The 22049-nt window shown below is 43.9% G+C and overlaps 1 protein-coding gene and 2 long non-coding RNA genes across 6 annotated transcripts in view; 2 read left to right on the top strand and 1 right to left on the bottom strand.

The window, feature by feature from the left end:
* Positions 1–13143: 13143 nt before the first annotated feature.
* Positions 13144–16311, bottom strand: LOC130680817 (uncharacterized). Its single transcript, XR_008993866.1, has 2 exons — positions 16155–16311; positions 13144–15179 (listed from the first exon to the last, which is right to left on the bottom strand). It is a non-coding gene; the product is annotated as an uncharacterized LOC130680817 (long non-coding RNA).
* EIF1B (eukaryotic translation initiation factor 1B) lies at positions 15218–18268 on the top strand. Of its 2 annotated transcripts, XM_036921714.2 has the most exons (4): positions 15612–15884; positions 16801–16964; positions 17362–17463; positions 17878–18268. In XM_036921714.2, the coding sequence occupies exons 1-4, from the start codon at positions 15854–15856 to the stop codon at positions 17920–17922; spliced, it is 342 nt and encodes a 113-aa protein (XP_036777609.1). In that variant the 5' UTR covers positions 15612–15853; the 3' UTR covers positions 17923–18268. The 2 variants fall into 2 exon arrangements, with proteins under 2 accessions (XP_057348284.1, XP_036777609.1); XM_057492301.1 differs by lacking the exons at positions 16801–16964; positions 17362–17463; positions 17878–18268 and adding an exon at positions 16177–16353 and having other exon boundaries at positions 15218–15884.
* Positions 18269–20152: 1884 nt separating this feature from the next.
* LOC130680576 (uncharacterized) overlaps positions 20153–22049 on the top strand; it is a 28861-nt gene continuing 26964 nt past the window's right edge. Inside the window, exon 1 of one of the 3 annotated variants that reach the window (XR_008993583.1) lies at positions 20153–22049. This is a non-coding gene — a long non-coding RNA (uncharacterized LOC130680576). The other 2 variants (XR_008993582.1, XR_008993580.1) reach the window with 2 other exon arrangements.

Below are 22049 nucleotides of genomic sequence, written 5' to 3'. Positions count from 1 at the left end.
GATATAATAAAGATGAGAGGATAAATAAATAAAATTGAGAAAAATAAAACAATAGAAAGAATCAATGAAACCAGGAGCTTGGTTCTTTGAAAAAATAAAAATAGATAACCCCCTAGCCAGACTTAACAAGAAAAAACATAAACAATCAGAAATGAAAAATCACTACAGACACCACAGAAATTCAAAGAATTATTAGAGAATACTATGAAAAATTAAGTGCCAACAAATTGGATAACCTAGAAGAAATAGACAACTTTCTAGAAAAAATACAACCTTCCAAGACTAATCCAGGAAGAAACAGAAAACCTGAACAGACCAACTACCAGCAATGAAATCAAATTGGTAATAAAAAAGAAATTCCCAAAAATAAATTCCAAGTGCAGATGACTACACAGCCAAACTCTACCAAATATTTAAAGAGCTAATACCCATCCTTCTTAAAGCATTCCAAAAAGTAGAAGAGGAAGGAATACTTACAAACTCATTCTATGAAGCCAGCATCATTCTAATGCCAAAACCAGACAAAGACACTACAAAAAAAGAAATTTACATTCCAATATCCCTGATGAACATAGACACAAAAATTCTCAGTAAAACATTAGCAAACAAAATCCAAAGATACATAAAAAAGACCATCCATCATGACCAAGTGGGATTTATTCCAGGAATGCAAGGATGGTATGATATTCAGAAATCAATCAATATCATACACATTAACAAAAAGAAAGATAAAAAACCACATGATCATCTCAATAGGTGCTGAAAAACCATTTAACAAATACAACATCCATTCGTGATTTTAAAAAACTCTCAACAAAATGGGTATAGAGGTATGTACCTCAACATAACAAAGGTACAACAAACCCACAGACAACATCATACTTAACAGTGAAAAGCTGAAAGCTTTTCCTCTAAGGCTGGGAACAAGACAAGGATACCCACTCTCACCACATTTATTCAATGTAGTACTGGAGGTCCTAGCCATGGCAGTCAGACAACACAGAGATAAAGGGCATCTAGATTGGTAAGGAAGAAGTTAAACTGTCATTATTTACAAAGGACATGATAATATACATAGAAAACCCTAAAGACTCCACCAAAAAACTACTAGAACTAATAACTGAATTCAGCAAAGTTGCAGGATACAAAATTAATACACAGAAATCTGTTGCATTTCTATATACTAACAACAAACTAGCAGAAGGTGAAATCAGGAAAACAATTCCATGTACAATTGCATCTAAAAGCATAAAATACCTAGGATAAGCCTAACCAAGGAGGTGAAAGACCTCTACTCCGAAAACTATAAGACACTGATGAGAGTATTTAAAGAAGACACCAATATAGGGAAATCTATCCCATGCTCATGGATAGGAAGAGTTAATATTGTCAAAATGGCCATCCTGCCTAAAGCAATCTGCAGATTCAATGCAATCCCTATCAAAATACCAACAGCATTCTTCAGTGAATGAGAAAAGGTAGTTCTAAAATTCAGACGAAAACACAAAAGATCCCAAATACTCAAAGCAATCCTGACAAGGGAGAACAAAGCTGGGGGAATTAAGCTCCCTAACTTCAAGCTACACTACAAAGCCACAGTAATCAAAATAATTTGGTACTAGCACAAGAACAGACCCATAGATCAATGCAACAGAACAGACAGCTCAGATATAAACCCACACATATATGGCCAATTAATATATGATAAAGAAGTCATGAATACACAATGGGGAAAAGACAGCCTCTTCAACAACTCATGTTGGCAAAACTGGACAGCTACATACAAGAGAATGAAATTGGATTATTGTCTAACCCCATACACAAGAGTAAACTCAAAATGGATCAAAGACCTGAATGTAAGTCATGAAACCATAAAACTATAGAAGAAAACATGGGCAAAATCTCTTGAATATAAACATGAGCAACTTTTCTCTGGACACATCTCCTACAGCAAGGGAAACGAAATAAAAAATGAACAAATGGGACTATATCAAATTAACTTCTGCACAGCAAAGCACATCAGCAGCAGAACAAAAAGGTATCCTATAATATGGGAGAATATATTCATGAACGACTTATCCAATCAGGGGTTAACATCCAAAATATTTTTAAAACTCACATTCCTCAATACCCAAAAAACAAATAACCCCTTTTAAAAAATGGGCAGAGGAGCTGAACAGACACTTCTCCAAAGAAGAAATTTTGTTAGCCAATAGGCACATGAAGAGATGCTCCACATCGTTAATCATCAGGGAAATGCAAATTAAAACCACAATGAAATATCACCTCACACTAGTTAGAATGGCCACTGTCCAAAAGACAAGACACAACAAATGATGGTGAGGATGCAGAGAAATAGGAACCCTCCTACACTGTTGGTGGGACTGCAAATTGGTGCAACAACTGTGGAATATGGAGGTGCCTCAAAAAACTAAAACAGAAATACCATTTGACCCAGGAATTCCATTCCTAGGAATTTACCCAAAGAAAACAAGGTCCCTAATTCAAAAAGACATATTCACCCCCATGTTTATCACTGCACTATTTACAATAGCCAAGAAATGGAAGCAACCTAAGTGTCCATCGATAGGTGAATGGATAAAGAAGAGGTGGTACATATACACAATGGAATATTATTCAGCCATAAGAAGAAAACAAATCCTACCATTTGCAATAACATGGATGAAGCTAGAGGGTATTATGCTCAGTGAAGTAAGCCAGGTGGAGAAAGACAAGTACCAAATGATTTCCCTCATTTGTGGAGTAAAAAACAAAGCAAAACTGAAGGAACAAAACAGCAGCAGACTCACAGACTCCAAGAAGGAACTAATGGTTATCAAAGAGGGGATGTTGGGTAGAGTGGGTGGGGAGGGAGAAGGGACTAAGGAGCACTATAATTCCCAATCACAAAATAGGTAGATCATGGAGAAAGCAGTACAGCATGGAGAAGATAAGTAATGCCTCTATAGCATCTTACTAAGCTGATAGACAGTGACTACAATGGTGGGGGTGTGGGGCGGGTGAGGACTTGATAATAAGGGTGAATATTGAAACCACAATGTTGTTCATGTGAAACATAAGATTTTATATCAATGATACTTTAATAAATAAAAAGGATTATAAGCAAACAATTGAGCCACTTGGTTTTGACATTCCACAAGTTCTATATGAAACTTCTTTTGCATTTCTGGGAGCCTCTCTTAGTGTGTGTGTATTGATCTTTCACAAACAGCCCTCTATTCATTGAAACTATTGATAAAACATTAAAGCACTGAAGACATTAGGTGTGTTCCTTTAAAAATAATGTATCAGCCAGTCTATTTTCTCTCAGGGGAAATATTTCCCCTGCAAAATTTGCATTTTACAGAACAGTTGGTTATGTGAGCCTTCAGTCTCTGCAGCTGAATTACAATTATGATAAAGTACAAATAAATGGAGATGCATTTTAAAGAGATTTCAAGGAGCTAGAGAGCTCTAATACCCACTTCAAACATGGGAAACTTCAAATAAGCTATTCAGAAGGATCCAGTTTGGCAGAATCAAGTCCTAAAATATAGAAAAATATGTTTTAAATCAAAGTTATCATGTTTGAAAAAAATGGAACATTTAAAGCAGTTTCCCACACATCAGTGTGCAAACACTTTCTGCTGCAGCCTGTCTGGGGCCCACAGTGCTGCATTTCCACAAGCCCCCAGGTGATGATGGCTGCTGGCCGCACCTGGACTGGCAGGATTCCATAGAGGCCCTCAGATGCCCCTTACCCACAGTGGTTACCTGCTCACTGAGGCCTCTTTTGTGACTTCTCTCCCTTCATTCTCATGTTCCCCCTCCCTCAACATGTTAATGTTAATTCTCATGTTCATTCTCATGTTCCCCCTCCCAATTAACTGCTCGAAACAGAGTCTATTTGGAGAAAACCCAGCTAAGCCATCCCCAGCACTGCACGTATGCATCTGCACATCTTTCTCCTGCAACAACCTGAAAACTTCCTAAGGAACTGGGTTCTCTTCATCCCACACAGAGCCCAGCACAGAGCAGGTGCTTGAAACAAATTTGGCTCATCTAGGGTGGCTACGTGGGCCTAGCTGTGCAGACTGCGGTTACCCCTTCCTTGCCCATGTGACATAAAGACTGCACAGTGGGGAGTGGTCCCTCTCAGGGGTGGGGGTAAGCCCCTCCCAACACTGAACATGGAGGAATCTCAACACCAAGATACAGGAGCAGGAGGTCCCCCAGATCTTCACTTCAACCTCAGCCTTCTCCTAGAGACAGCGAGCTGAGCCCAGGTGGCAGTGCACAGCCCAGGCACCCGCTGCCCAGAGCCCACACACCCACACGGCCTGCAGGCCCCCTGAGACACCAGCAACTTCCACTGAGTTCAGCCGAGCATCTTAAAACATTGGCTCTAGGCCAAGAGAGAGTTAACAGAGCTTTCGGACACCATCACCCCACCCCCTGCCATCACTGACAAGGCAGGGGACACCGAGACCTGTTTCCGCTGACCTCTCTGAACACAGCCACAGGCCCAGCCGGGACCCACCCCTTTTCTGAGTGGATCTCTCTCCTTCATCTTTTCCCATACAAAGCCAGAACTGGAACTCACAGGTGAGAGCAGTGGTTTCCCAAGTAGGGTACAGTCTATACAAGGAGTATAGAAGATGGTCAATTGGGGGCAGGTGAAAGAAAATAGGAGACCCTCCATTTATGCTTATCTTTAATATAGAAGCCTTACCAATATTAAATATATAGATAGATGAGCACACATGTAAATAATCTATAAATGAATATACATATATTTGGGGGTGCATTGTCAAACTGATGGGATGTGTGGCCAAAAAAGTTTCAAGACTACCTACTAGAGAACCTAGTGAGGTTCTGAGGACTCGGACCCCACCCGCCCATGGGGAACAGTGACCCGAAGCAAGGCTCAAGGGGCAGCGGGAAGAATGGCACTGGTGGCAGGTAACCCACGGGGCCTCAGCTATCGGTCGGGCCCCAGGTGAGTGTTGTTCCATCCCTTAAGGGAAAAGCTTCCCGTGGTCTTCCCTGTCTTCCTTGCTCCTCCCCAGCGCAGGGAGGGAACGTCTACTTACTATCCAACTATCTTAACTGAAGTTCTGAAGAACATCTGGTTACTGCTGCCCAGAAACAACCCCATGGGCTGCCTTGAGGTGCAGGGATTTCTGGTCTAGTTTTCTCTGGCACCTGGACGTGCACCGAGGTTACCTCTCCCTGCTAGTAGGGGTAACAGCTGTGCAGCCCTGTGAGGTGGGGGAACCAGGTGGCAGCCCCTCCTCCACCCAGCGGTGCCTCCCTTGCACTCAGAGCCCAAAGCCCAGCCTCTTGGGAAGCTCTGGGAAGTCTTGGACAGGAAAGGAGTACCCAACGTACCACACACTGTCAGCTCCCAGGCCCGGTGTGCCCCAGGACAGCCTGTACTCCACTCCTCTCAGAGCAGTTTGGGCCATGGGCCTTAGGCGCTCCCCAGACAGCCCACCGAGTATGCCACGTGCTCAGCTCTGTACTTAATCAATTAGGTTTGAGAGAGACACGACTGAGAGCCTGGGAGAGCCACCTCTCTCCATGGGTGTGCGTATCTATGCACCAGACGGCAAGCAGCAGCCCTGGCCCAGAGCCACGAGGTGCCAACACCATGAGGTACGAGGTGGTGAGGAGACAGGAGGAGAGGCGGCGATGCTGTCCTCATTCCCTGAGCGGTACGGTAATCACTGAATTGAGGGTGAAAGGGCTATTAGCAGGCAGTGGTGGTAGTGTTTTCATGTACCCTTGCCTGTTTCCTGGTAATGACAGTAACTTGCACAGAAAGTCTGTTCTTTCTGATTTATTCTGCCCTACTCTTCTGTTCATCACAAACCCACTGTGAAGTCAGAAACAGATTTTCATCCTTGAGGAAGGCCAGTCTTTAAGAGGGTTCTCTTTGCCCTGATAGACATAGACCATGTGTCGTGAATGTTCTACTAAGAACAGACTATGACTGACAGTTTCCACCCATCTGTAATTCAGGTCTTTGGAGAAGCATCCGGCAGTGAGCAGGCTGCTGTCCTCAGTCTGGCAGAATTTGGGTTCTTCTTTGTCTTTAAATGACACTGTAAGTATCTTTCCATGTCCAGCAGTGACTCTTCCTAGCAGCCCTGAGCTGTTGGGATGCTGTCTATGGAACAACAGCTCTGCTGTGTCACTCGGCCAGACATCAGCCTGGTGCCCTCTGATTGGTGAACAGTGCGATGACAAGGGAGCACATCACCCCTTCCTGTCCTGTGGCATTGACGTTCTGTTCTCCTGGCCTCCACTATCTCTGATTGCAGGAGGCAATGGACACCTTGGCTAACGCTAAAAAGACAGATCTAAATGCAGTTAGGAAGCCCGTTCCAGGCATTGTCAGAGCTGGGCTGTGACAAATGAGAATTCAGGATCATAGCTCCACTTACCCTCCGTGAGTCACAAACCATTAGAGCTAGGACCTTTCTCAATTCTGCATTTTCCCACAGTATATTCAGTCCCTCTAACTTTGAAAATCCTTACCCATCCTTTAAGGAGCCTCAGCTCAAATGTCACCTGCTCTCTGCTGGTCCCTGACCCCAATCCAGCCCAGGAGAATCCTAGTGTAACCCAGATGGTTGGAGGTGGAGATAGTTGAACTCAAAATCTAGGTTCAAATCTACACTGGTTCAAACCCTAATTCTAAGCCTGTGAATTTGTGGGGACAAAGGTTAAAGGTTTCTGGTCTTTGCTTCCTCATTGCAGCCTCATTTTGCACTGCATCAACCCGGACAAGAAATTCGGACAGGAAATTCGACCCCTTTACCATTTTCACTTAAAACAACAAAGAGAACAATCAGCAACCCTATAGAGTTGGCCTTACAGCAGGGGCTGATGGGCAGCAGGAGCTGGCAGAGGGTGGGGTAGGGTGGGAGGCAGAGGGTACATCGTGTCACCTAACTGAAAGTCCATTTTAGACATTTCTGTTCCTCAAAAGTTCTCTTTCCAGCCAATAGCACTTTCCACACAGCCTAGTCTCCTGCTACGCCCTGCCTCCTTCTGTCCTCCAGGATTGCTTGACCAACTACACAGGCCTTCCTGATGACTTGGCCCCGCTGAAACCTTGGGGCATAGGTCACACTGTCTGGCCTAAGCTCTAATGCAGAGACAGTTCTCCACCTGTGCAGACACTGGGACTCACTGTGGAAACAGCATTTCCCACCTAGTTGCACGGTTCCCTTCTTCACTGCATGCAGAGCATTGCGCATGGTCCCCCCCATCATCCCATTTATCACGAATATATATAATCTATTTGTATGTCTGGACTGATACAGTGCATTGTCTTTAATCATGATTAATGGTAAGACACTGAAAAGTTCAGGAGGAAAGTGGCCTGATCAGATTTGTGAGTTTACTTAGTCAATCACTGTGATTTTTTAGTGTAAGGACTGTGGGTAAATTAGCTAGGAGACTTTCTATAGAGTCCAGGAAGGAATCAAGACAGCCTAGGTTAGGGCAGTGGGAAAAAATTTTGAAGGACTGAGAAGACAGTGTGGAAGCAGAAACGGTTTGGGAGTTGGTTGGATTAATGGGCAGTGAAAAGGACTGTGGTGCAAAGGACACTCTCAGACCCCAGAACAACACTGGTTCTTCTGCCTAAGGTGCAGCCCTCTGAAGGAAGACAGTGTTCTTTTGGATACGTTCAGTTGAGATACTGGCCAGGTGGATCGGTCCAGGAGGTAGGGAAGTCACCATCTGTAGACAGCAGAGCTGGAGCCAGAGGTCTGAGTTGCCAGGACACGATGGAGCTGGAAGTGGTGCACACGGATGGCTCACTGAGGACCTCATGCAGTAAGTACCCAGGGCCCTGCACCTGTGCAACTCTGTGTGGGCAGACGATGAGCAGTCAGAAGGGTATAAGGCAAGTCATAAGAGAATAATGTCAGGAAACAAGGAAGTTTAAAATGGAAAGAGTGAATGGCTACTGTAGTACATCCAGTAGTAGTACAAACACTGGATCATGACTCAATTCCACCAACCAATAGGAAATGGAAGCACCAGGTTGAGCAGAATCTAGATAAGAAGATCAGTTTTTGGTCATGTTGAATTTAAGTGCTTCTACAACATCTTGATAGACATACCATATGCAGATAATAAACACACGTTCACTGGCTGAATTCAGCAACAATGCTTAGTGTCTACCCTCTGCCAGGTAGAGTACTAGGCATTGGAGAGGTTAAAAGGAGAAGGTATAATCTTACCCTCTGGAAGCTTGCAGTCCAGGAAGGGAGAAAAGACACAGAATTAATAATGCAAGAGGATGCAGTCAGCACAGAGCACCGTCATCCTGCTCAAGGATGAGGTGGAGGAGTCACAGGTTTCGAGGTGCCTTTTTATTTTCTGGAATGACACATTTTGGGGCTGGGAAATCTGTTCCTGCTGTGAGAGTTCTTGTGTTTCCTTTGATCTTGAGAATCTGTATTGTGCCCTGAGGCTCTTAATTGCCAGGGAGGAGAACCAGAATCTCTGGGGGGCTCTTGAAGAACACACTTGCCAGCCCATTCCCCTTCCAAAAGCCTAGTATCTCACACTAGCCTGTTCCCTAACCACTTCCCTACCCGGCCCAAGGCAACAGTGACGCTGAAAGCAGATGTTGCTGAGTCAGAAGCAGTCACAGAGGCCAGAGTGAGGGGGGAAGGAGAGGGTGGAAAGGCCCCCCTCATTTCCTGCCAGAGCTGCAGGGTCAGCAGCAGCTCCCTTAGCTGAAGCAGTGGAATAGAGATGGGATGTAGTAATATTTTCTTTTGCTCTGAAGTTTGCTCAGATTTTTGCTTGATCTGATTTTGCAATCTCCACACATTTTGATTAGCTACCCTGAAAGACACCTAAGGTATCATTCTGACTAACTAGAAGAATCATTCATGCACCAGTGGTACCATTTTCCCAGTACCGTAACTCAGCACCTCAGCTACAAAACATGATGGCTGAGTTGATGGCTGACAGTTTATAATATTTTCACAACATCTTAGCTTATGCATGAAGACAAATCTCATTCCATCTGTTTTCTCTGCTAATGGGTCAGTGATGTCCCCACAGCTAATTAGAGCAATTACATAGAAAATACCATGCTACTTTGAAAGCCAGATTGGTTTTTGATATTTCTAAGAGGTGAATGCCTTCATTCTTTTTCATCTGTAAGAAAAAGCCACATGGAATCCCTTTTTGCAGTTATGTGAAAAGTGCTATAAAGTATATTATTTGTTATATTGCCTGGGGTCCTTTATTTACTTTGAAATTATTCTCCAAGAAGAAATGATGCTGCTCTTCGAATTCATTGCTGTTACTGACAGATCTGCAAATTCTCATGTTTCCATTAAGGAGTGTCATTATTAAAGAGAACATACTCAATGGGAAATAAGGTTTGCTGAAGAATAGGTTTTTTTAAAAAATCTAATCTGTTTTCTCATGCTCTCTCATGTCCTACCCATTTCTCAAGGCTGAATGCCTTTATTTACATAATTGCCCACCTGTTTCCCTTCCTCAAAGATGTTTTTGATGCAGGATAACCTCCTCTCCATCTTTATTCTTCTTTAGCACAAGGGGAAGTTCTAATGCAGTTCCTTCTTGCTGGTAGCTTATTGCACCAAATGGAAATTATCTAAGACCCTCCCTGGTCTCATGAATGTTTGGGAAGAGCTACCTACTCCACTTCAGCTCTATCCTTCTCATCCTGACACCATGATGCCTCCGAGTGCAACTGTGAGGTTGCCAGTCTGCTGTGCTCTGCTGAGGAGGACCACCACTCCTAACCCAGCCTCTGGGATGCACACTTTCTTCCCCTGGCATCCAAGACACCATCATCTCCTTATCCTCCTCCTAGCTTAATGATCACACTGGCATAGTCTAAGCTGAGAAGGAGCCAGCTTAGGAGTTGGAAAGTGTGACCAACGATATGAAGAAAACTAAGATAAGGTGATGAATTTCTGGACAGTTTCAGGACCTGGGTAAGGTTAAGGAAAGAGAAATATTACCCTGGCTCTCATGAAGGTGAGGGAGATCGAATCATTTTTTTCTTTCCAATTAATTAGAATACTATGATTTTATACTTAATTTGTTATCAACTAAAACCCTATGATTTTGAAAACTTAGCTTTGGTGTATACTTTAAACAAGCTTTAGTGACTTCTTTATTCACGAGTGACTAGGTTATTCATCAGCAACCACTGAAACTCTATTTCACTGGTTCAAGTCTTATATGTCCCCAGTTGGCCAGATTTCTCATTCTTTTCCTATAAAAACACTAATAAACATAGCATGACTCGAAGTATATGCTGGACCTCCATAAGGGAGTAAGAATATAAGAGAAAGAACATGAAATTTGGAGGTAGACAAACCTAGGTATAAATCCTGGCTATGCCACTTACTGGCTATATGTTCTTGAGCAAGTAATAAACTCCCAGAGGTCTCATTTTCCTCACCTGTAAAACAGCAATTATTAATAGTAAATAACATACAATGCTTAGCACATTTCCTGGCCCACAGTGGAAGATACAAAACAGTAGTAGCAATTATTTTTGCTTACTTAAGCAGCATGCCTGTTTAGAATGTATTTCCTCTACAATTCCCGTTTACCAAGTATTCATAGTATGTTTAACTCCCTACCCAGTACTTGGAAGTACTAAGAAAATCTGCAAGGTCTCAGTTATAAAAGTGGGTGATGGGCAAACTAATATAACAGAAATTCAACTGTGTAACTGACAGGTTGGCTGGCTCCTTTCCCTGCCATAAAACAACACAGAGCCTCCCTACTAGAGGACAGCACTAATGCACATTTCCCAGAGTCTTCTCAATGCAGCTTCTTAGGACTGTAAGAAATTTAGAGCACCAGTGGATACAAATTTGCACACACACACATTTACACCATGGGTGGATAAAGAATAGTCACTCTGAAGAAGTCCATTTTCCTTTCCTACATGTGAGACATTTATAGCTAAAGTTTTAATCTCATGAGAGATGCCAGGAAACTCACTCACTCAAAACACACACATACTGGACTTTTGCTTTCAGTCAAGAGAAATGCATTCCATTACTCTCGCCTGAAAAAATAACACAGGCCACAATTTAAGAAACAAGAGTTTTTCAAGACTCTCAATATCAAACAAAAGATAGTGATCCCTGAGAGATGGAAAAGATGAGTAAGTCCCATCTTACTGCCTTGAAAGGGTCTCAAGGGTAACACAGGCAGAGCCCAGCAGACACACTGCACTGGGTAGGAAAGGTTGAGAGTCCGAGCACAGCAAGGTGCAAGAGTTCACAAAATACTGGGTAGAGCTTCAGAGACAGGGAGCTCTTAGCTGTTCTCAGGTCCTCCTCCAGGATACACTGGTGGACTGACCAGCACACGAACGTAAGGAAACCATGCTAGGCCTAGGAAAGAACCACCCAAAGGCATGGGGGAACAGTACACAGTACTCACACAGGGCCAGGAACAGTGCCTGTATATATCTCTTATTGGTCCCTCTTCTCTGGTTGAAAACACAAATACACAGGAAGGAATTTGCTACAGTACTGTAAGGCTCTCTAGAGCTCTACCCATACAGATACCTCTGTATCTGATGCAGAGTCCACAGCGAAGGAAATCACGTCCATAAGGCAAAGTCAGGAAGAGAAGATGCAAGCTGGAACCCTGCAAATATGAGCTGGAAACCCAGGTCCTTTTTTTGCCTTGTTGCCTCTGAGCCTGGCGACTAAAAATGCACACCTGGCTCATGCAAAAGAAAACTGAAGCAGAATCCAGGGAGGGTAGAGTAATTAATTGCAGACCCAAATACTGCTTTATTACAGAGGTGAGTCAGCTACTCAAGTTTTTCTGTCCTGCTACTTCCCAAATCTCCCAAGAATTCCACCCAAGATGGAGCTAGGTTTATTAATTTAGGTCCTTGGAGAACTGGGCATCAAGGTGGGGTTAGATGTGCAAGAGATTTACCAGGGGAAACACCTGTGAGGTAAAGAGTGCCACAGAAGATGACCCTGGGAAGGAGAGCAGGAAGAAGAGTTAGCAGGAAGTCTTAGAATTCAGCACAAGTCTAAGAGAGTTCGGCCAGGCCAGTGGAGTCCTAGAGGAGGGTCACCCATCAGAGGCGGCCCACATCTTGCAGAACAAACCTGCAGTAGGATCCTGATGCACTCACTGGCTGGGAGCAGCTGGTGAGAAGTGCGGCCTCAGCAGGATGCAATGTTGAATTCACAGTACAGCAGCTGGGCTGTACACAGGTCAACTGCGCTCGCTGAGGCAGGAAATCTGAGTGGCACATTATCACATGCACATCACAGTAAGATGGATGTGGACCCGAGGGTATAACCAGGTAAGCACATTTTTGTGACTAGCAAATATAAGAAACAGGTGTGTAAAACCCATTGTCTTCATAGTGTGCAAAGTGCTAGGGATGCTTTCACTACCTCACAGTGTCCCCTTTATGAGGGCTCAAGAAAAACACCTGTGGCTCAGGGCAGGCAAGTCATTCCTCCTGCACAGCTGGTACATTTTCATCCTGTAGACATACAGATCTTTCAGCTGATTTTCTCTTTGTCCTAACCATTAGAAAGTGAAGAGCCAGATTTGGGGGCTTTGACTTTTCAACTATTCTCCTTTTTTAAATCTTCCCTGACTCCTTTAGTCAATACTACTGTTCTCTGCAAGTGATCTAAACTCGCCCCTGAAATAAGACAGGAAATAATCACGTTAAACTAGGCTGGCAATATTTAAAATGAAAAGTACTAGACTTGAAGTACTTCAGTTTATTTCTTTCATGACAACTTTACATGTAAGTCAATCCCCTCACTCTAAACCAGTGCTATAAATTTAAGTTTGTGAAGCACATGTATTCTAAATTTCCTCTAGTCACATTTTAAAAAGTAAAAAGCAGCACATGAAACAATTTAAGAAAGGCCTTTGAAAGCATGCATTTTATACTTAGAAACATATCTCATGTATCTCAATTTGGACCAGCAACACCAAGTGCTTGGTGGCCACATGTGGCCAGTGGTTCCTGTGTTGGACAGCGCAGGTCTCAAAACAAAGACTATGAATGACCAAAGTCAGAAGAGTTTTTAACATAATAATCGTAAATGCACCTAACCTGTATTTATAGTTTTCTTTGATTGAAGATTTCTGAGCTCATAGGGGTTTCTGATGTAAACACCAAGAATTAGAAAGGATGAGTTCTCATGATAAGCGTTAACAACCATGAAAACCCTAACATTTCTGGATTTTTTTAAATTGTTTTTTCTTTCCTTCACTGGACCACCCTTGGCTCCTTCTGAGAAACAATGTAATATAAAATGATTATGGACATCCAGAAATAGAGATGCATTTTGTTTATTCTTCACTTCATCTACAGTAGTAGTAAAAATTACTTTAAAGCATGACTATAAAGGTATTAAGACCAAAGAACAGAAACCACTGGACAAAAGTTTGTGATATATATGACAAATTTTATACAAAATATTTATTACAAAAATATATTTTAAAAAACAACAAAAAGTTTTGATTCTCCTTTCTCTAAAACTTTATACCTTAAGTTTGGATAAGAAAAGTGTTACTCATTTAAATATGGACTAGAAGACCAAAAATGTAGTTAGATTCCTGAGTTAAGAATTTGATTTTCTCTTTTTAGGCAAATTTCTTAACCAAACAATGCCTCCATTTCTACATCTGTTTAGAATTATAACTATATCATAGAATGGTATGAAGATTAATAATATTGTGTATAAGCCTTTTAATAGGCAACTAGCAAGCATTTAATAATGGACCTACCATCATTACTCAAAAAAGATTAATTAATAGATCCAGGTATTTTTTAAATTAAGGTATCATTGATATACACTCTTATGAAGGTTTCACAAGAAAATGTGGTTACTACATTCATCTTTATTATCGAGTCCCTCCCCCATACCCCATTGCAGTCACTGTCCATCAGTGTAAGATGCCACAGAGTCCCTATCTGTCTTCTCTGAGCTACACTGTCTTCCTCTTGACCTCCCACACACCATGTGCACCATTCATGATACCCCCCAGTCCCCTTCTCCTTCCCTCCCAACTGGCCCTCCCCACCCTTCCCCTTTGGTAACCACTAGTCTCTTCTTGGAGTCTGTGAGTCTGCTGCTATTTTTGTTCCCTTACTTTCGCTTCATTGTTATACTCCACAAATGAGGGAAATCATTTGGTATTTGTCTTTCTCTGCCTGATTTATTTCACTGAGGATAATACCGTCTAACTCCACCCATGTTGTTGCAAATGGTAGGATTTCTTTCTTTCTTATGGCTGAATAGTATTCCATTGTGTATATGTACCACATCTTCTTTATCCATTCATCTACTGATGAACACTTAGATTGCTGATCCAGGTATTCTTAACCTGGGGTCTGTAGACCTTGGATTCATGGATGAAACTGCACCACAGGATGGGAAATCTCAAAAAATGGAAGGGAAAAAAGATTACAGCTACATTTTCACAAACCTCTAAGCAAGATTTATTTCCTCCATTATGAATACTGGCAACATCAAGAGTAGTTGAACCTGTCATTTTGCACCAAGATAAATCACAGATATTTTCATGTTACATTTCTGATGTTACAGACATCTCAAAATATCTTTTCAGCACCTTTTTTGAAATTCCAGAGTTACTAGACCTGCTGCTAGAGCTTATTAATGCATTAGTAAAGAAACAATACTATGCTGTCAATGTAGCGTTTCTAATTTCAATATGACCTTTTTCTTTTGTAATCCTACCTGTTTTACTTTATGCACTTAAGAGCATTATTCTGAGGTGTCCATGGGCTTCACAAGACTGGCCTGGCACACAAAAAGGGTAAGAATACCTAAATTTTCCAGAAAACCAAATATGTCTCACAACTGAGCACCCCCTGGGTAAGCCACTCCCGTGGTCTCGGTTTGCTTTTCTGTGTAGTTGGGCAGGAAGGCATCAGTGTCGTTACCCTGTTTGCTGAGCTCCCTGCAGCTCACCCGGCGCCAAGGCTGGTCCCGATTTTGCGTTCGAGCCAAAAGGCCGGGTTTCCGGCTCGTTCTGTGGACAGGTAGTGGCCTCCAGGGCGCCAGGCGCAGGTGACCATCTCCTGGCAGCTTGGTGCACTTGGAGATTCTCGGGTCGCACCCTGGACCCTGAAGCAGAAACTCTAAAAGTCTGCAGTGGGTTTTCCTGAAGCCCAGGAACGCGCCCTGCACCTTGGGGACCTCGGCTAGGGAATCGGGACGGGCCAACCCCGGGAGGCTTCCGCCTGGAACCTGGTGCTTCCCACGCGGGAGGTAGGTGCAGGGGCTGCAGTGGGGTCGAACGCTGGGCTCAGGGGCTCCTGCTCCCCGATGTTATTCGCATTACCCCGGGCCGCGCGGTGCCAGCAGCCAGGCCTCGCCACCGCCACTGCGCCGCAAGAGAACGAGCCCCCGCGCCGAGCGTGCGGGCGCGCGGAGGGCTGGGCCGCCCACTCGGACCCCCACTCCGGCTCGTGGCCCCCGGAAACCACAAGTCCCAGGTTGCCCGGCGCGGGCGGGTCACGCGGGAGGGGCGGCGGCACGGCTCAGGAGCCTCTGTCGGCCATTTTGTGGAGCACCCGCCGCGGCCGCCTCTTCTCCTGCGCCCGCCGCCGCCGCCTCCCCCGCCGCCTGCCTCCTGCCGCCCGCGCCGCCGCCCGCGCCGCCGCCCCCGCCGAGCCCAGCCCCGCCGAAGCGGCCCCGAGCGCATTTTCATTTTCTCGCCGCTGCAGCCTCTTGACAACGGTGATCCGGGCGGGCCCCGCAGGAATTTTACCCCCTCGCTGGCCTCACACTAGTGTCGCATGTCCACTATCCAGAACCTCCAATCTTTCGGTAAGGCCGGCCGCCGCGACCACCGCCCCGAAACCCGCTGCCCGCCCGCACTCCGACCCCGCTTTGTCTCGGCGCCCGAAAATGGCGACCACCGGAGACCCCTCCCGAGGACGGCGGCCGAGCGGACCCTGCGCTGGAGCCCGGGCTGCGCCGCTGCCTCCGCGCCCTGCCCCGGCCCCCCGCCCCCCCGGCTCCCGGGCACCCACCCTGTCGCGCTGTCCCAACCCTGCCCCGACTTCCCGCGACCCTGCCGCCGGCCCCAAACCTAACCTGCCCCGTTTGTTACTCGCAGGGGTGCGGGGCCGGGCCGGGCATCCTTCAGCGTTGGGCGCAGTTGTTGAGCAGCTCTTGGGGGCACTCAGGAAAGGAATTTGTCACCGCGCTGCGGGTACAGGCCATCGGGCTGTCTCTGGGCAGTCGGGGCTCTACGTGCAGAGTCATTTGTAAGGTCACGCTCCTGGGTAGATAGGTTCACACACCTGTACGGGTGTGTCCGTTTCTTTTTTTGCAAGGCACAGTTAGGTTAAATGATCACTGTGGGGTGGGCACGTTTGAAGGTTTCTGTTGTCATCAGGATGTACCAGAGATGACGCACATTCTTATAGTGACCATAAAATTACAGTTTTAGAAATCTCTCATCACAGGATGATGTTAAACGATTGCATTATCTACCTGTAACATAGTGTTTTGGTTCAAATATCAATGGAAAATTCCTGTTTCTATTTTTTTTTTTTTTGTGGGAGTATGTTGAAGCTTTTATCCAATACCCCACCCCCATCAGCGCCCCACCACCTGCAGAAAAAAGCAGAGGCACTAGAACCTTCCTTGCTGACTGTCTAGATTGTGGTGTACCAGGTCTCTGGAAATTGCTTACTAAAAGATACTTTTTTGGCTTTGGATTTATTTGTATTTACAGACCCCTTTGCTGATGCAACTAAGGGTGACGACTTACTCCCGGCAGGGACTGAGGATTACATTCATATAAGAATCCAGCAACGGAACGGCAGAAAGACATTGACTACTGTTCAGGGCATTGCAGATGATTATGACAAAAAGAAACTTGTGAAAGCTTTCAAAAAGGTAAAGCTGCTAGGAAGATTAAAATATAGTTACTGATGCACACCTCTAAACAGGATTATGGTTCACATCCTTACCTATTAGCCAGGGGTGGAAATGATTGGACCCAAGAAAACACCCATATGTTTTATGTCTGGTGTCCAGTCTTAAAATAAGATTTACATTGTTTCCAAACAAAATAAAATGTGAGATATTTAGCTCTAGATGTTCCAAGTAAAATATTTCCTTTCTATGACCTGCTGAATTCATCTGCAAATTAACTTGAGCATATTGGGATTGCTGGACATAAAACCTGTTTCTTAAATGTAATGAAGTCTACTGAAATAGTTGGTTTGAGTCTTGTGAAAGTAAAACCTTGCTGCATATGACTGTTAGATTGAACGCTTATTTACTCCTCCAGAAATTTGCCTGTAATGGTACTGTGATTGAGCATCCCGAATACGGAGAGGTTATTCAGCTTCAAGGTGACCAAAGGAAAAACATTTGCCAGTTTCTCTTGGAGGTGAGTGATTGGGTGCTTTATGTACAACCTTCAGATTGCTTCTAAAATTGTATTTTAAGGGCAAAGTGAATTATTTTCTACTTATTAAAAACCAAGTGAATAATGTACCATGGGGTACATTATTTAATTGAGTGAAATAAAGAGTTGGTACTTATTTTGAAAGCAGTAGGAACTTTATGGGGTTTATTTTGTCATTAGAATGACCTGATCATTCCTGTAGCTACATAGGATAATTTTCAGCATGTCAGGGTATTCAAATATGTGTTGAACTATTTGTTTTTAACAGTCAGTGCCACAAGTCATAGTGTTGCAATAAGCTGTTAACATGATTCTTTCATCTCTGTTCCATATGTTCTTAGGGACGAATTTATATATTCCTCAGAATGATTCTGGAAATTAAATTTTATTTCACAGGTTGGCATTGTCAAGGAGGAACAGCTGAAGGTTCATGGATTCTAAAATGAACCTAAAAACGTGGAGAATTTCTTGAATAATTTTGTTGTCTGAACCTAGTTTGGCTGCCTTGTGAAATGATTCCCTGCAGTAAACGGACTTTTCATTTATTCAGTCATTCAAACTTCCATTCACATCTGCATGATTACAGGAAACATGGGGTATGTAAGCTCTTAACACATAAGAAAATTGCAGTAAGATGGTAATGAAACCCCATATTCATCTTAACATGTTTCCAATGGAAAATATTTTGAGTGTTTATTGTTTAGTTTATTACTTTTCACTTGATTAAATGTTTTTTGTTGTATTAAACCATGTATGTTGCAGCTTAACAATAAAAAAAAAATCTGAATCCTCTTGTGAGTAGTTAGGCTCTCAAATCCGAGCAAGTAAGATACGTATATATTTTGTTTTTCATAATTGGAGCTCTCATTCTGCAAGTATTCTTTCTAATTAGCTTCAGCTCAGCTACTGTTAAATCCAAAGCTAGAGGAGAATCTTTGTTATATGTAACTTGCATTTTTCATTTACTGCCTTAAAAATAAGAATAGAAACAGGAGCGGAGAATTTATCAGAATGTAGTATTAAGTTTTTAAAAGGAATAGGAAGTATAGTTTAAGCTTTTAAAGTATCACCACATGGAGTTCTTCTGTGTTTTTATTGATTACATTACTGGGCTGCCAACATTAGCTCCTGCCAAATAATACACAGGATCTGACATAAAATAAATTTAGTCACAGGAACTGCCCTGTAAGTGTAGGTGGCTGGTATCATTGTCTCACATGGCAGACATTGGGGTTCAAGTTAGCTTTCTGAGAGTGCTAGACAGTGACAGAGTTGCGGTGCCAGCCCAGGGCTTCCAGCCAGAAAAGCCGTATTCGTTCCTGACCTCGTGGTTTTCTATGCTTATGCTTCACCAAAAGAAATGCGAGCCATTGGTGATACTACATCGGGTTGGGATTGAGAACTGATGAGATTTGTAGTTCTTAATTATATGATTTCTGCAGCTCATCTTCTTGAGTACCAGACTTCTGCTTTTTATTTAGTAACCATTTGCTTAGTTATACAGGCTGTGTCATTGAAACCATTTAGCCAAGGCAAAGAAATGCATCCATAAGTTCATACTTTTTAGTGGGATAGTGATTCCATGAAAAATGTCTCATTTGGGTCACTATAGTCTGTACCACTTGTACCCTTGCCCCTATTTGATACTGCTTGTGGTAAAACAGTCAACCCCCACAGAATGTACCTTTTAAAGACACAAAGAAATAGGTTTTGTTACTTTCTCATCCTATCCTAACTCCAATCAAGGAAGACTAGGATGTTAAGAAATGAGAACACCAGAATATAGTGCAAATTTGAGCTCATTTCTGAAAAAACAATATAATGTGACCAGGAATATGAAGAAGTTTGGGAGAATTTTCCAACTTACTTAGAAATCCTGACTTCTTTACCTATAACATTTTGTAATGATTCCAACTCCAGTTGAGGTGCTATGGAAATAGTTTGTGAAATGATAAAAGCAGAAACTTATATTAACAAGTTTATTTAAAGGAGATCTGCTGAGAGCTGAGCTAATTAATGCCCAGGAAAGAATTGTCTGTTCAGGTGAGGTTGACTGGACCAAGCAGGTAGAGGGATAAGGGGAGCCCTGTGGATGGGAAGACAAAGGTCCCTGTCTTGACACTCACAGGTAAGGTGAGTAGCAGGCACTCCCACTGGACATGATAAAAAAATCCTTGAGCAAACTGAGTTTTAGGAGGAGGGCTTGTCTGGATCCTCCCTTCAGCCTGTGAGGCCTAGCCACCTGATTGGACATCTCACCTCCAGGGCATCCTGGAGCAAGCACAGACCACATACCCTTTGTCTTTGAGCTGTGCAGTAATATAAAGGACATGGCTAAGTATGTCTACAGGTTTCTGCAGTTACTGAAACTGGTCAAAGGATACCTTGGAATGTTGCCCTCATGGAAAAGCTCTGGGTGCCTCAGCTTAGAAACTGGGAGAGGACTGACTGCTCATCTGCTTCAGGGACAAAAGGGACTCCACAGGATAGCGTAACTGAGAAGGGATAATGTCTTCACAACTGTAGCAAAAGTAGCCAAACGGTGCCTCCTCACACCTACGTGGGGAGATTTGGGTTTGTAGTTTCTTTAGTGGTTGGTACTTTCAGGGTGCAAAATGAGTCCCCGAGGACAAGTAGGTTTGTATCTGAACCTGTCAACTTGGAGGTCTTGGCAAAGCCATTAGGAAATGGTTGAGGCACATTGTAAAGTGCTACCAGCACTAGCAGTGGTGTCCTCTTCCCGTCAGCCTTAACCCCCCGTGAGGCAGAGGAAAGCTTGGGAAGCCACCTGCTCTACCTGTTTAGGAAACCAAGTGCCAGTAGCTGTTCTCTGAGCCACCCTAAAAAGGGAGTGGCTCGAATCATGGAAAGAACGGTTCTAGTCCCAATCAGGATGTCAGTGATCCAAAATAACAAGAAACAATGCTAACAGACTTCTGGCCACCTGTCGCCAACTGGGCTCCAGCTAAAGGAGTGGGTAGTTGCATCTCAGGAAAAACCAACCTCATTAGATCGCCCACACAGACCTGTGCCATTGGCCCCATGAAGATTTCCCTTACCAAGCCAGAATTCTCTGTGGGGAGGGAGTTTGGGAGGCATGGCCCTGTTGTACCTAAAACCCAGGGAATCCTTTGTGGTGGACTGCAGCAAACTGCCCTCACTTGACAGACAGTAGCCAGGTGACGTGCTTGTCTGGGATCAGAGGCCCAGTAAACCAGCTGGAGTTAAGCAGAAGCAAACCATGTGAGGGGCCCCCAGCACTGACAGCCCTGCATGTGGCTATGTGGGCATTTAACTCCCTTTTCATCTGGGTAATGGCAACTTGTAAAAAGGAAAGTGGAAAGTGTTACGTTGGAGGAGCTGCTGTTCCTTCACTCCTGGGAAAGTACCCACCATAGAATTAGTGCCAATAAAAGGGGCTGCCAAACTGTCCTGGTGTGTCCCTGATCCCAGCACCACTGCACCAGGTGACGTGTGCGTGTGGGATTCTCTGACCTATACAGAGCACTGAAATGGCAACTTGAACTCAGCCTTGGCTGTGAGGAAGCCAGTGCAGGCCAGGTGGCTCACCCATAGCTCCCCAGTATGATTTTGAACCTAGCAGCCCTCAGCCTGGACCAGAGGGTTTTGAAGGGTTTCTGGGCCTACAGAATGGTCTAAAAGGCTAGCTGTAACCCCCAGGTTTGTCTCCATGTGTCTTTCACCTACTACTGTCAGGACCCCAGGCGTCTCCTCCCAAGTCCATGGACAAGGAACGGCGTACAGTCTGGAGAGTAGAGGGAGAGTCAGGAAGTACTTTAATGCATGTCAGCCAGGACAGGTTCTGTGGCGGAGATGTCGCCAAGCATTTGCAAAGGTACAGTTCTTTGAAGTAGGAGAAAGGCCTATGTGCTCCCTGGTCACAGACATCCACTCTGAGTGCGTTATTGCCATTGACTTGCTAAAAACAGGAAACATTAGCTCTGCACTCAGATCAGACCAGGGATACCTGCTACCCACTCCTTGGGCCAAGTATTAAAACCCTTTACCACCCCCATGTGGCGGCTTAAAACATTCCTGGCAGGTTATGGTGAATTACTGTAGTTGAGTTGCAGGCATGAAAGCACCAACTGACAAGTTTAATTTTGTCATCCCTCCAGTATTCTGCAGAAATTGATCTAGCCAATCCTTTATTATTGCAATCCATAAAAATCTGCAATTTGCTTTTACCTGGGAGAGAGAAAATGCCTTCACAGTCTTGCCCTGGTGATATGTAAAGCCCCCTCACCTATCTGCTACAACACTACTAGAAGGAATTTAACTCAAATGTAACAGACAGTGGTTTTTGGCTTTCAGAGAATGGGTGATTAAACTGGAAAGCAAGGCTTCTCCTAAATGGTCACCTGTTGAGGGAAATGATCTGGAATTTCACACATGCACACATAAAACCTAAATATATAGTGCTTTCATTTTAAGTAAACCTCATTTTAATTAAACCTCGGTCTTCAATACACAGGTTAGCGTGCCTTCAGCTACTGGACACACACTCCTTAGAGGTACTACCACAGGACTCACTTGGAAGACCAATT

The sequence above is a fragment of the Manis pentadactyla genome, chromosome 14, assembly GCF_030020395.1.
Source record: "Manis pentadactyla isolate mManPen7 chromosome 14, mManPen7.hap1, whole genome shotgun sequence".
Classification (NCBI taxonomy): domain Eukaryota; kingdom Metazoa; phylum Chordata; class Mammalia; order Pholidota; family Manidae; genus Manis; species Manis pentadactyla.
Note: the sequence above shows the minus strand (reverse complement) of the source record. Positions and strands in the feature narration are given on the sequence as shown.